A 14,256-nucleotide genomic window follows, 5' to 3' on the forward strand; every position below is an offset into this window, starting at 1 on the left:
GGGCTGACCCAGATTCAACCTTTATTTGCGGGGTCTCTTTATATCTGCTATGATGTTTTCCTTATAGACACAGACTCAATTAATGCAAAGATCATCATTGTGTCTCTCCCTTGCACAAAAAGCAAAGGAATCTTCTTTTTGTACAGTCAGAAATTAACGTACCGGATGCATCTGGGGCTAGTTAGCATAAAGACCTTTATCTGAAATAGTTATGTTGTATAAGGTTGTTTGTTTTTCGGAATATTTAAGGTTGCATTACTTTATTGTGTGAATGTTCTCCTGTTTTTCTTTCCTCTCTCCTCCCTAAAATCCCCGTGTTTAACAGCAAACAAACCCAGGGAGCACTGAACGACTCCGATGACCCGGAAACAGGCTGTCTAGCAGACAACAAGCCAACTTCTCGACACTTCTATCCTGTCGCCTTGCTTCTTGTCAGCTCACACCTGCTAGTTGTGTGGCTTATTTTAAGTCTTGCTTTACTATTAGCCAAATACCAATAAGTTTTATGTTGTATTCTTTTTTTTCTACGAATAGCAACAGACTTTAAATTAGGGGGATGATGCTGTAATATTTCTACGTTTTCAGATTCACAAAATTTTAAAAAATGTTTGAATTGTGTTTTTGTTTGTTTTTCCTAAAACCTAAAAACAAAAAAGTACTATGCATTCAGTGAATTACTTTGCTCTGTTGTTCATTAATAAAAGTGTTTCCCACTGTTAATTAGCTCAAGAAGAATTTTTAGATCATTGTCTTTAGAATAAGACAAAGAACAGAATCCTGAAAGCTTGAAGTTCTGAGCCTCCTTTTCCTCTTCCCATTAAATTTATTGTTAAAGAAATTGAGACTTAATTTGCACAATACAATAAAACCTGGAGTCGAGGCCTAGAGATGTGGGAGGTTGCAGATTTAATTTCCACTGTGCTAATATCATTGTTGCCATCAGCTGATGGAGCCTTCTGTTTGACTTTGAACCTCTAAAGTCATTTCTTCTCTGCATTTAACCCTTCTCTGTCAAGTAACTTTATGGAGAGATTCATATTTACGTTTTGTAATTAAATTAACCTGTTTGTGACAATTGTTTTGGTTCTCAAAGTACTTTGCTATTCTTTTTAACAAGGTCTTGTTTCTGTCTCGATGCACCCCTTTGGCACCTGTCACTTTTTACTGTCTGTACAAGCCCTCTCCCTTTATAAAGCTGAGACCTGGACTAGGTTGGTCAGAAAGCCATTCCCTCTCTTCATTGCACAGCTAAAATAATGAACTAAATAGAGGTGAAGCTTCCCTTGAAAAATCTATAGGGCCAGACTTAATAAATTAAATGCCTTATTCCTAGAACCTGCATCCTTAGGGCTACATGTAGATTTTAATGTGTTTTAAAGAGACGTGAGAAATTAATTTGTGGAAAAGCTATAAAAGGCAGATATATTTATGAAATTTAAGAAAAGTTGTATTGTGAAGCCAACTATATTAAAAGAGTTTATTAAACCTTAAGTATCTGTTAGCAAAGAGACATTAATCATCTCTTTCCGAGGGCAATAATGGTATTGAGCCTGGCCTAGGATTTAATTTTGTAAGATGTATCATCACTTGTGGGGGAAAAAAAATGTAGAGTTGAATCACTGTTATTTTTACTTGGACTGTTGCTGCAACTCTGCATTGAACAAATAAAGCCTATTTCTTTATTCTGTGTTTCATGAGGTTGTGCTTTCTCCCTTTCCATCAGAGAAGGCTGCCGCATAGAGAATGTTCTGAAGAACATCAAATGCAGAAAGTATGCCTTCAACATGCTGCAGCTGATGGCTTTCCCCAAGTTCTACAGACCTCCCGAGGGGACCTATGGAAAAGCTGACACCTGAGTTTAACAACATGTAAATAAACAGGAACACAATGAGGTTGCTGGTGGAGAATCTCCCCACCTTCGTGTTTTCATTTCTGTAATGTCATGAGTTTATCAGGGGCGGAGTTTGAGGATGTTGTACCCCCATCAAATATCATTCGAATTGGTTTTTGGCATGTGACTTTGAAAGAAACCCACTAGGAAAAGTTTGAATAATGTTTCCAGTTGAAGTTCTAAGTTTCTGCATGTTGACCCCGGTCAATGGTGATCAGTTCATGAAGTACACCTACATTTCAGTCACGATGCACTTCACTGATCCAGAAAGTGGTGCTCCCACTGCAAACAATTAAAAGGGAGAAAGGGCTTACGTGATACTATTTCACAACCTTCTCGCGATTACCTTGGAATCCATTTGGTGGAGTTTTAAATATGTTTCTAGTGAATTGAAATTAGGAGAAGTTAACACAAGGACTCCTGATGGTGTAGTGATTAAACATTAGGCTGCTGACCAAAAGCTGGGTGGGTGGAACTCAACAGTCATTGAGAGACTGGGGGGGAAATCTGCTTTGGTCACGATTATAGCCCTTATGTTGATGGCAACATATGTACAAGTGCAGTTAAAACTATTGAATGACGGATTGTTATAATATTTGTAAGATCCCCCCTAATAAAATGATTAATTAAAAAAAAGATTATAGTCTTAGAAACGCTATGAGGCAGTTCTGTTTTGTCCTATAGGTTAGTTATGAGTCAGATTCAACTCAATGGGAAATAGGTAATTTAGTTCATAATCCTAATTACTGAAGCAGTTTAAAGATATGCCTGCACCTATCTTTACCACCTAGAAAAGTTGGAACTATCTCTTCTTTAGTATAGCCTCCAATGGTCTTCCGTCACTTGTGTCTTTTCAAAACAAAAGCCCAGCTGTGGAAGTGGCAACATAGCAAGTTTAACAGTGTGACAGGCAAAACACTGCAAGGAACTAAAACTGCAAAGACATAATAAATTGTGAGTATATTGATGCTCAAAATGAAAAATTATATCAGCCTGGTCTTCATGTATCTTAGATGCATGAAAGCCAGTTAAACAACATCTTTGATTTGCTTTCTAGCAGTCATTTTGGCTTCGCGTATAAATGGTATGCATAAGCACTGTGACATGGGTTAAACACCAAATCTAACCCTTTACCCTAGAGTTGATTCCAATTCATCGTGACCTTGTTGAGCGGGATGTGTCTGCCCCCGTGGGCTTCCAAGGTTTCAGACTGCCACATCATTTCCCCATGAAGTGACTAGTGGGTTGGAACTTCCTTTGGATTAGCAACTTGGAGTTTAATTCCAATGCCACCAGGCCTCTTTCTGAGGAGAGGTTAGTATATGTACAAACGTATAACACATGTCCTATATAATCACAACGAATTGATCGAATGCTATTATACATTTAGTGGAATTGGCCCTTCACTCGTGGCAGTCCCATGTGTTACAAAGCAGAACTGTCCTAAAGGATTTCTTAGCTATCAACTTTACGACAGCAATTTGTCAGTTTTTAAAAATCCTATGGGGCCTTTGGATGAGTTCAAACCCAACCTTTGGCTTGGCAACCTATCCCACTCAGGCTCTTAGTGATAAACTATAACACTTATTTTTCTGTTAGACTGAATTTCACAGTTTTCATTACTTACAATTCATAAATTCTCAGAAAGTCCAAAGGTGCCTTAAAGGTCATCTTGTCTAACACCATTAAAATGGATAAATTAATGTGTCAAGCGGATATGCTCCCAACCCCTAAGTTAGATCAATGCAGAACCCTGATTAGAATCTTCTCATAACCCTCCTTGCCTGGGGCTTGTTTCTCCTTCAAATTACCATGCTACATGTTCTTGAAAATCAAGGGAGACTACTATTCAGTAAAAAAGAACTCGGGATAATATCACTGGAATTGAAGTTTCGTAGTAAAAAGTCTGTAAAATATGAAACCTGTTTTGTCACCACTTAAAGAATTCATTATTTTATATTTTTCATCCGAAGAGCATGCCATCCAGAGCATTAATCTCCCTGGAAATGCCAGAGGCTAATTACTAGGTACACCGTCAATGGATAGCATGAAGCTTTCCACAGCAAATGTTCCTTGCCTGAGATGCTTTTGATATGAGGATCACAAACCTCTACATTTAATTCATTAAAGTATTATACATTTTAGATAACATTTTGAGAATTTCCACACTGGAAATGTTCATCAACTCATCATTATACTTAAGTGAACTGGGAGCACTACACTTGAGGAAGTTGCCAAATGGCTCACAGCCTCCTGTGTGCTCTGGAGCAGTTCATGGACAAAGTGATCTGATTGGTATTCCACGTTGGTATCCCCTCTAGATTTCATTGAGGAAATGACTAATTGTTCACGTCCACTCAAAAGGGTAGATCCTGGCCTGGCATCATCATTTCCCCATTGGATGTCAGTAAAGAGCTTGTGATATCAGGGCTCTTGAAGCTTCCTTCAGTCTGCTAAACAGTAGTCTGAGCTCCAAAATAGGGGAAGGGACTTCTCATGTAAATAATCTTATAAACAATCATTTCTGTTTGTATATCAAAAAGAATTAATCAGCTTGAAAGCCCACTGTAGAGTTTAGAGGAGGCATTTCTAAGTTTGTTTGTTTTTTCTTTTAAAATAAGTCCTACTATAGATTCTTCAAAGAGTTAGGGTACTGCAGTGCAAATTCACATCGGTTTTTATTTATCATTAATGTCGTCATGTGCATTCCTTAAAGGATGCTCATCTGTGTATACTTCCAAGGTGTATTTTAATCAGAAATGTGTGCTTCAGCTCAACCAAAATATTGCTCCTCTGCTGAGATATTCCAACACTTCTTTTGGAAAACCACTTTGAAAGTTATGTTTTATAAGTCAAAAAATTGTCTTAAAATCCATTGTACAAGGACAGACTCAGTCATATTTTTCTATCTACATTTACATTTAGAAAATATATCAGCAAATCTACTTGGGAGATTATGTGGGGCAAACATTGCAGCCAGAAAATGACACTTCCCAGTGTTTCACAATGGATACTCAAAACTCATTGCTTCATAATTATTTTAAAATATATTTTCCTCTTAATATTATCCAATGAAAGGATTGATTTTAGATTGGTTACTGGACAGTTTTAGGAATAAAAAGCCAAACGCAGAGGAGAATGGAATCCTGAGTCTGTTGGACCTAGTTAGGGACCCAACTCCAGAGAGAGCCTGCCGATGTTCTGTGAAACAAGTGAATATCATTATTTAAAATATGTTATTGAAGTCAACTGGCATTTAGATGCAGCTGTTCATTTCTTTCTCTTGTGGTTACTTTTTCTTGTAAATGTTGCCTTGGTTTGCGTGTGTGTGTGTGTGTGTGTGTACACGCTTTACCAAAACAACTCTGATGCACATAATGAGGTCTGTTCGGTCTCTTCAGTTCTCCAGTGTGTGAGAACACCCTTTCTATCCAAATGGCAAAATGTACTAAAATGAGCCACCACCGCTTAGGACATGTAACAGAACTCCAGACCTTACATTATAAAATGTATCGGCTTCTTCAACAAAGTATGGCATTTTATATAAGACTTGACTAGAGAGAAAACTTTATGATTTGTGTAGTGTCTTGCTTCCAAATCAGTCAACGCTCGCCCTACATAAGGGCCAAAGACTGTGTCAAGATAGTCAATCCAAGTGTTGTGTTGGAGTTGGCTTTATTGAGGATTAAAAATAGAGTTGAAGAGGTTATATTAAAGACAAAGGTAATGGATACTCAAAACTTATTGCTTCCTAATTATTTTATGATATATTATCTATTTGTTTGACTAATCTGTATGACTTATGATTTTGTGGTTATTTCTGCCCACTGCCTGTACCTTAGGAATACTATATAATGATTTGGAAAGGTTCAGTAATATCAGTGTTCAGTAATATCACGATGGTAGTTTGAAACAGGCCACAGTGGGGACGATTTACACCACAGAATTTGGCAAATACTACAAATCAGGGATTCTGGCCCTAGAGAGCCAGTTGTTAAACATTTACCAGCACACTGCTACATGACACCATGACTATTTGCTCAAAGAAATAACCAATTATTAGAAACCGTATAAAGTGACAAAAATCATATGAAGTGCAATCTCTCTTCCAAAAGAGATGGCTACGATTGAGTTTTGGTTTTTACCCTCTCTTAAGGATGCTGATTCACTAGAAATCATACTTGATGTTTATATATTATTCATAATTATTTCACCCTAGACACACACTCAAGCACATCTCTCTCTCTGAAGTTCTGCAAGAGAAATCTTAGCAAAGCAGCTTTAGCAGCTTTAGTGTAAGCTAATAACAACTCAGGGCGAAATGCAGGGAACTGTAAGCATAATCAAAGCATCGCGGAAAATATGCTTCATTATCAATTTCTTAAGCTTATCATTTTGCCATTTGCCCAAAGCCAGAAAAAAGGTAACCTATAACTATGCCCAGATTCTAATAAATATTGCTCAGTTGAAACAAAAAAACTGTTATACAAATTAAGCCCTGGCAGTGTGCTAAATCACCACAAATGGGTTAGGTGTTTGACTTTCCATCAGTGGGCTTTGTCATTTGTTTAGTTCAATGTACAGAGCACCTTTTGTGGTCTTTTAGGAAATAAATTCATTTTTATCACCAGTTCAGCTGGTCTGAAAAACACAGGTGATGGGCAGGGAGAGGAGGAGATATGTTGAACAAAGGCTTCCCTAGCTGCGGTGAGCGTGAGCTCTCCAAATGATGTACTGCGGAAAGGAGTGATTTGCCGAGAGGCTTTGCCTGATACCAGGTTAGTGTGGATTCACATTGATCTTTCCCAGCTGCAAGCTGCACACACTAAGCTCTGCCCACCACACCTGTATGTTTGTTTCCTGTTAAAGAAGGTCCAACTATATTATATCTTTAGCTTCTTTGGCAGTTTTAAGTTATTTTTTTCCTTCCAAATATATGTTCCCCAAAGCAAAAAACACCAAAAAAAAAACCAAACACACAGTCTTTAAAAATGGGAAGATAAAACATGGCAGCCCCATTGAGGGTAAAGGATAGAAATTTGGATTTTTCTCTCTGAGTTATGGTGCACATTAATCACCCTTCGAATTCTATTTCTTAGGAATTAAAAAACAAAATATTCATAAAGGTCAGCTCTCAAACAGATCACTTCAGGATGTCGAAGACATAAGAAACATCATAAGATAATCAATGCTCTTGAGTTTGAATTTCTTAATAGATTATATACATACTTCAAAGTTTAGATTAAAGAGCATATACAGGCAAAATGAATAAGATAAATAAGACAATGTAAACGATATTGCCTGATAAATCATACCTTGCTAATAAGTTATCATTTAATATAGTTATTTCAGCAAGAAACTTCCACCTTTCATATTCATTATAGTGTGAATAGATTCATAATATTGTTAAAAATATCTAAACTATTCTAACATCAAAAAGTGACATAATAAAAAACAATTCTGTAATGCTGACCATGTGTGGTTTCATTGACTAGCATGCCATATCAGCTCAAAGTTTGGCAAGACTGCTGTATTATTTATGTAATCTGCATACCAAATTTTTTAATTAAAATGATGCTCTTATATTACTAACAGAATTTTAAAAATATTTCATGTCAAGAAATTTTCAAACATGTCCCAAAGATTTATTCTTAGGCCTATAACTCATCCAAAAGTAAAACCAAACTCACTACCATCGAGTCAATTCCAACTCATAGCAACTCTATAGGACAGAGTGGAATTGCCCTGCTGGGCTTCGGAGACTGTGAGTCTGACAGAGCACACAGTCTCATCTTTCTCCCTCTGCAGATAGCCGGCCCACACACCACCTACTCTACCACCAGGATTTCATAACTCTTAGAGACATTGGCATGTCACTGTGCATGTGCAATGTTTGTACACATGTGCTTCTTGTGGTTATTTTATCTAATTTTTCAGATGCTTCAGGTACTTACTAGAAAGTGTGACATTTGTTTTCTTTTTTGTGTTGAATATATGTTCTAGGTGAACCATTACTATGTGTTCTTAGGAGATAAGGCACAGATAGCTAGATAATTTTATATTGGCATTTACAGAAATATTGTTTTTGTTTTCTTCTATGTAAATCATAGTCATTGTACACTGTGTGTATACTTTTGTTTAAATAAATGTGGTTTTTATTTTTTGTTTCTGTCTTTTTCTTTTTATTATACTTTGTTTTTCATTTTCATCGATGTAACAGTATCTAAATCTTAATTAAAATATCAAAGTGGTAGTCTAAGTTATATTTTTCAAAGATTAGACTCATTTTCTGATAAACTACAATTGCAGAACCAACTTCACATTGTTCCTAGATTAGTTTCATATGCACTAACAAAGTATGAGGGCTGCATTCTGTGGGACCAATGTCCCCCACAATAAAAAGATCCAAGAACTACGTGTCAATAGTTAAACACTGATCTAATCATCAATTTTTATTGTTATGATTATATGCGGTGCTACCTTCAAATTCCCAATAACTCTTGCTGATCAACTTCTTGAAGCTAACCATGTATAATTTATTATAGCAGTTAATAATAGAGAACCGATTCCAGAGGGTTTCAGCTGGATCTGGTTGCACAGTAATTAGCTGATGCCTCTGCTGGTATACAAAGGGAATGGAGTGTTGCCTTCTGGAAAATTTCAAGAACACATCTGATCTGCAGCAAGCATCTTGATTCTTCTCCAGTACAATCATCCACACATTTCCCATGAATATGGTTTTTGGCTTCTGAATAAGTATCCCCATTGTGCAACCAGGCACAGTCAATTACCACACAACTCTGCCTTCCACACAACTGGAGGAGTTAGCAGTTCTCCCTGACCTCACACATTCATGAAAATGCACCTAGAATGTTTCAAGAGTAATAGTCCCACTCAACGTCGTGGGCTCAGAACATGTGTTCGCGGTTCTGTTGACGTTTCCCCACAGGGAAGCCAGGAAGCTGATTGAAGAGAATTCTCCAGTTAATGCTAATCTTCTGGAACTGTAAGCCTCGAACAGAATATGTGTTCTTTTCCAAAAAGTGTCCTCCCTATCTCGTCTGTACACTCACCACCCATTTTTGAAATAATATTGTTTCAAAATGCTGCGTACGCCCCACTCTGAGAAGGACACCACTTATTGGAGCCACGCTGGGAGACCACTGAGATAGACAGGTGTTTACATGCTGAGTGATGCAAACTGTATCAGACTTCATTTGACAAACTAAAGTTAGGTATCTATTAGCAGTAACATACTATAAACTTCATTTTAACAGTACCTGAAAAATAAATCCTGGAGAATAACATATTACTTCTAAAGTTATGGCTTATAGCAGTGCATTGCTTTATCATAACCTAATGCCACAATTTAAAACCATAACCATCATTTTGAGTCATTGGAAAAGGTTTAAGTTCATTTTAAACTGTGCTTCAGATATATTGAGAGGGCTTCAAAAAGTTAAAAAATTTTCATGTCTTTTTAACTACATTTTTCCATGATTTTCTTTACCCCCTCTCATATATTAGTAGTTTTAAAAATATTTTCATTAACGTTGAAATTTTTTTAAAATGTGTCCCTTAACATATTAACTATAACTCTCTGGATAATTTTCTTAGTTCATTAATTAGATATCACTAAACCTTCAATCTCTTCAAACAGAAGTTCAATGACTTGTATTTTACTCAGAAGACTATTGCATCTGTGTTGCAGATATTGGCTTTATACGGCCTTGTTTTGGACAGTTTGACCTGCCACACTACAATCAAAGAGTAGAAAATGAAGCTTTGAGGGGAGACGCATTTCTGTTATATACTCTTTCAAGGTGGCAGGGTTCCGGCTTCCTTCACCTTGGGGGACAGAGCCCCACGATGTTGTTGTCGGGTGCCACTGAGTTGACCCTGACTCCAAGCGACCCTCGGCACAACAGAAGGAAACATTGCCAGGTTCTGGGCCACTCTCAAAATTGTTCTTTGTTCTGAACCCATTGTTGCAGGTGCCGTGTCAGTCCATCTCATTGTGGGCTTTCCTCTCCTCCCCTCGACACCAAAAGAAGAGGCCAGAAACCATCTTAAAAGCCTCATGTCAAATTCCAAACCAATTTGAATAAAACATAGTTGTCACTTAATCATCACGTCATCTCTTTTCTAGTGAGCACCTGTCCTTTCAGACGCAGGTGTTCTAGGACTGTTATGACCATGGAGTCTGGGTCTGCTTCTTGGCCTTCTTTTTCAGCTTCTAACAGCTCACTGAAACTCATGTCCATAGCTTCTGAAGACTTGTGAGAAACCCCCTCCTGGCTTAAGACAGAATGTCTGTGTTACTCTATGTGTTAGGCAGGGTTCTCTAGAGAAACAAAACCAGGACACCTATGATTATGTGTTTATAAGAGGATAGGTTTATACAGCAAGGAGAGATATAACAGTGAATTGATCCACACAGCAATACAGAAGGTTGAGTTCAACTCACTTCCATGGAACAGTTAATATACTGGAAGTACTTCATTTCTCATGGGCTGCTGGGTTCAAGGTCAAGGAAGCAGAAAGTGAAGTCCTCCCTTGGGCAAGGCAGGCAGAGTCTACCCACAGGCAGCAAACAGCAGGATGGGTCAGCAACAGTCAGTAGCACGGAAGCTTAGAAAGCCGGCCCAGATGGAATCTCGAACTCAAGCAATGAAAGGCAACAGGACCCACCAGCCTCAAGCTCAAGCAATATATGCACCAAGCAATATATGCACCAGCAGTACAGTGAAGCAGTTCTAAAAGGAACCTCAAGCTCTAGAGACCGGATGCACAGGTTGGCTTGGCCCACAGGTAGTATAGCTCACAGGCTGAGACAGAGAACTAGCTAAAGCACACAGCACACTGGTCTGATCACCAAGTAGCAAGAGAGGGTGGGGAGGGCCTTACAGAGCCATTTATCTCTTTGCCCTCCAATCAAACAGTCACCTGATTAATCCTACATGTTCCTATTGGCCAGGTTGGCACAATAAACCTATCACACTATATTTTTGTGTTCATCTGCTATTTAATATCTGATTTTAATTCCCCCAAGTGAAATTATATATGAAAATGCCCTATTGGGCAAAGAGTCCACATCAGGATGCCTCACAGGTCTAGCTTCTCTGGGGCCAGTACCAATCAGCTGTGTTCAGTGTCGTGTAGTCACCTGAACAAAACTATCCACTTCTCTCAACATAGGCTGTGGTCATGATAGGGATGCAAGATGGCATAGACTCCATTGCAGCACAATCATCTTATCAAACCAAAGTACGATTAGCACTCAGTTGTCTGTAAAAGGGCAACCAGATTTGCACTGGAAGAAGTGAGACCAGGTGCTCCTTGGAAGCAAGGATGGCAAGACTTCGTCTTACATACTTTGGACATATTGTCAGGAGAGACCAGTTCCTGGAGAAGGACATCATGTTCCTTCCATCATCAAGTGGAAGGGCGGTGAAAAAGAGGAAGGCCCTTGATGAGATGGACAGACACTGGCTGTGCCAATGGGCTCAGGCATAGGAACAATTGCGATGATGATGATGGTGGTACAGGCCTGGGCAGTCTGTCTTTCTGTTGTGCGCAGGGTACCTATGGGTAGGAGCCAACTTGATGGCACCTAACAACAGCAACAACAACAATGATTTCAACCTGTATCATTTTGCTTTTTTTTTCAACCTATATCATTTTTTTATATTGGAAAAATATATTGGCCACAAAAAATATTGGCCACAAAATTGCACACTAATAATGCTAATGCTTTTCCTTTTGCACAGTATGATGGTGAGAAAAGGGCATGGGGGCCTTATCTAACCTCCTCTGACTCCCAAAACTGATTGCCACAAAGCAAGAGATTAGATATGCCTGCACCCTCCACTCCTTTTTTACCCCATTCTCTCGCTCCCATGGCAGTCTGCTTTGGCCAGTCTTGATGGGTCATTAAAATGGTCACACAAAACTCACCAATAATGCTCATGATTGTGGGTTTTTCTAGGGAAGTTAGAAGGTTACAATGCAGAGGAGAAATGCTCACTGTATGGTTACTCAGCCAGAACAGTGTCTGTCGGCAGGCCTGCCTCTGGTCCTCGGCCAGTTGGCCTAGCTTCTGTCTTGCTGGGGCAATGTTACAAACTTTTCTTGTGGCTGCAAACAAATGCGTGAAGGACATGTGCTATGCATGTCAACTTGAAGGCATTCAAGTCCAGCTCTCCCTATTAAGTGTTCAGAGACACCTCACTACACAAGGTAGCTAACTAAAAAGTATTCGCCTCTACTTGCTCTGTAGACTGGGCAGTCCACTTCCCTGTCTTATTCTCTAGCCCCCACTTCTGCTGTGACTCCTTCTCTAACACTTCTCTGGTGTCAAGGTGGTCTCCTTGTTCAAGCAAGTTCAATGTACAGGAATCTCAGGATCCAAGTGACATGTTCCACACCTGGATTTTTTTTCTCTTGCTGGTAGTGAAACCCCCCTTTTTTGCTTCTAAGATGGCTGGTTTTATACCCAGCAGGGTGACGCTCACAATTAGCCCTCTTAATAATCATGCACAGCTCAATTATATAATCAATCCAATCAATATCTCCCTGACCTTCTTACTCAGACACACCAGGGAAAATTAAGACACTTTGGTGGGAGTAACAAAGTCTGTGGCTAGAAAATCCATATTAAGCAATTCACTCCCCTGCAGGTTATTAAACCAAGTCACCATATAGCACCACCCTTGTGATAATTTACCTCCGTGGACTTTGAATATGTCAAAACCTCATAGTTTCTTCCTAAAAATTCTCTGTTCTTAATTACTTCTTTTGACTCCCCTGGATGTTTCTTGAGCCCTGGTGGCATAATGGTTACATATTGGCATGCTAACCACAGGGCCAGAAGTCCAAACCACCAGCCACTCTGCAGGAGGAAGAGGATTTCTACTCCTGTAAAAAGTTAGTCTCAGAAACCCCCAGTTTTGCTATGAGCCAGTATCGATTTAGTGGCAGTATTGAAAGCTCAATATACCAGTGGGTAACCAAAAGGGAAAAAAAAGGAGAGAGATTTTATTTCAAAGCTATGTGTTTAAATCTTTTTAAAGAAAAAAAACCTTATCCCCATCAAAATACTCTCCACTATCTGCGATTCCATTCTTGGAATCACTTTTCAAACTCATCTGTTTGGATGGCTGACAGCACCTCATTTTTTTCTTCGCTTCTTCAAATTGCTATCTTTTTATGTCCCCCTGCATTCTAGGAACTAAAAAGAAGTCACGTGGAGTGAGGTCAGGTGAGTAAGGTGCATGGGGCAAGAGAGGTATGGTGTTTTTTGCCAAAACTGGTGCACTGAGATGGCTCCATGGGCAGGTGCATTGTTGTGGTGGCCAAACCAGTCCCCGATTGGCCACAAATCAGGCCTTTTCTGTCACGCCTTGTTAGACAATCTTTTAAGAACCTCTAAATAGAGAACTTGATTGGCAATGGCCCTGGTGGAATAAATTCCAACTGCACAATCCCCTTCACATCAAAAAACAAGTGACCATCATCTTGATCTTTGATTTTACTCAAAAAGTTTTTTTTTGGCTGAGATGATGATGGCACCTTCCACTGACTTGATAGATGATTGCATTCAGGCTTATAAGAATAGCACCCTGTCTCCTCACCAGTAATGACCTTGGGGCTGGGGGGGGGGATATGGGTCACTTCTGAGCTGTTCTTTCAAAGCATGACATATCTCCAGTCAATGCTCTTTTGATGGTCAATCCAAACCCGAGGCACAAAATTCACAGTGACTCTTCTCATTTCCAAATCTTCTGTTAAAATTTGCTGAACGAAGTTCCAAAATAGTCTAGATAACATTCTCATCTGTTCAATGGTCTGCTGTCAGTCTTCAAGCACAAGTGCATGGGTTTTGTCCACATTTCTGTCTGTTTGGGAAGTTGATGGACATCCAGGTTGAGGTTTGTCATCAATCAACATTTCACCTTTTTTGAAATGAGAAAATCACTCATACACTTGAGTTTTCCCATAGTGCTGTTCTCGTAAGCTTTGTTCAGCAACACAACCATTTCTGTGCCACTTTTCCCAGAACAAGATACACAATTTCACAGCTGCACAATATTCCTGAATACTGGGCATCACAAAAAATGAGGTTTGAGTGAAATTGCTTTTACAAAAAAATTGACTGTTGCCAGAGAGAACCTTCCCAGGTGACACCACTGGGTGCACTAAAGCAGTTGCTTGATGCTCTCCTAGCAGGAAACATGCATACTACAAAATCTCCATCAAGCAGATCTCTTTTACCTCCTCTATCTGGGGGGGGGGGGGATACGAAGGTACTCTCCCATACTTCTCATTAATTTGACACACACCACTTTAAGATTTCAATGGTGATT

General features: G+C 39.1%; 1 protein-coding gene across 3 annotated transcripts in view; it reads left to right on the forward strand.

Annotated features, from left to right (window-relative positions):
• The window catches only part of INPP4B (inositol polyphosphate-4-phosphatase type II B), a 975,417-nt gene extending 967,380 nt beyond the window's left edge, over nucleotides 1-8,037 (forward strand). For all 3 annotated transcript variants that reach the window (XM_075543753.1, XM_075543752.1, XM_075543754.1), the window contains one exon: nucleotides 1,724-8,037. In XM_075543753.1, the coding sequence (XP_075399868.1) occupies nucleotides 1,724-1,856 (133 nt within the window). In that variant the 3' untranslated portion in view covers nucleotides 1,857-8,037. The remainder of the gene's footprint in view (nucleotides 1-1,723) is intronic.
• Nucleotides 8,038-14,256: the final 6,219 nt, after the last annotated feature.

The sequence above is a fragment of the Tenrec ecaudatus genome, chromosome 3, assembly GCF_050624435.1.
Source record: "Tenrec ecaudatus isolate mTenEca1 chromosome 3, mTenEca1.hap1, whole genome shotgun sequence".
Classification (NCBI taxonomy): domain Eukaryota; kingdom Metazoa; phylum Chordata; class Mammalia; order Afrosoricida; family Tenrecidae; genus Tenrec; species Tenrec ecaudatus.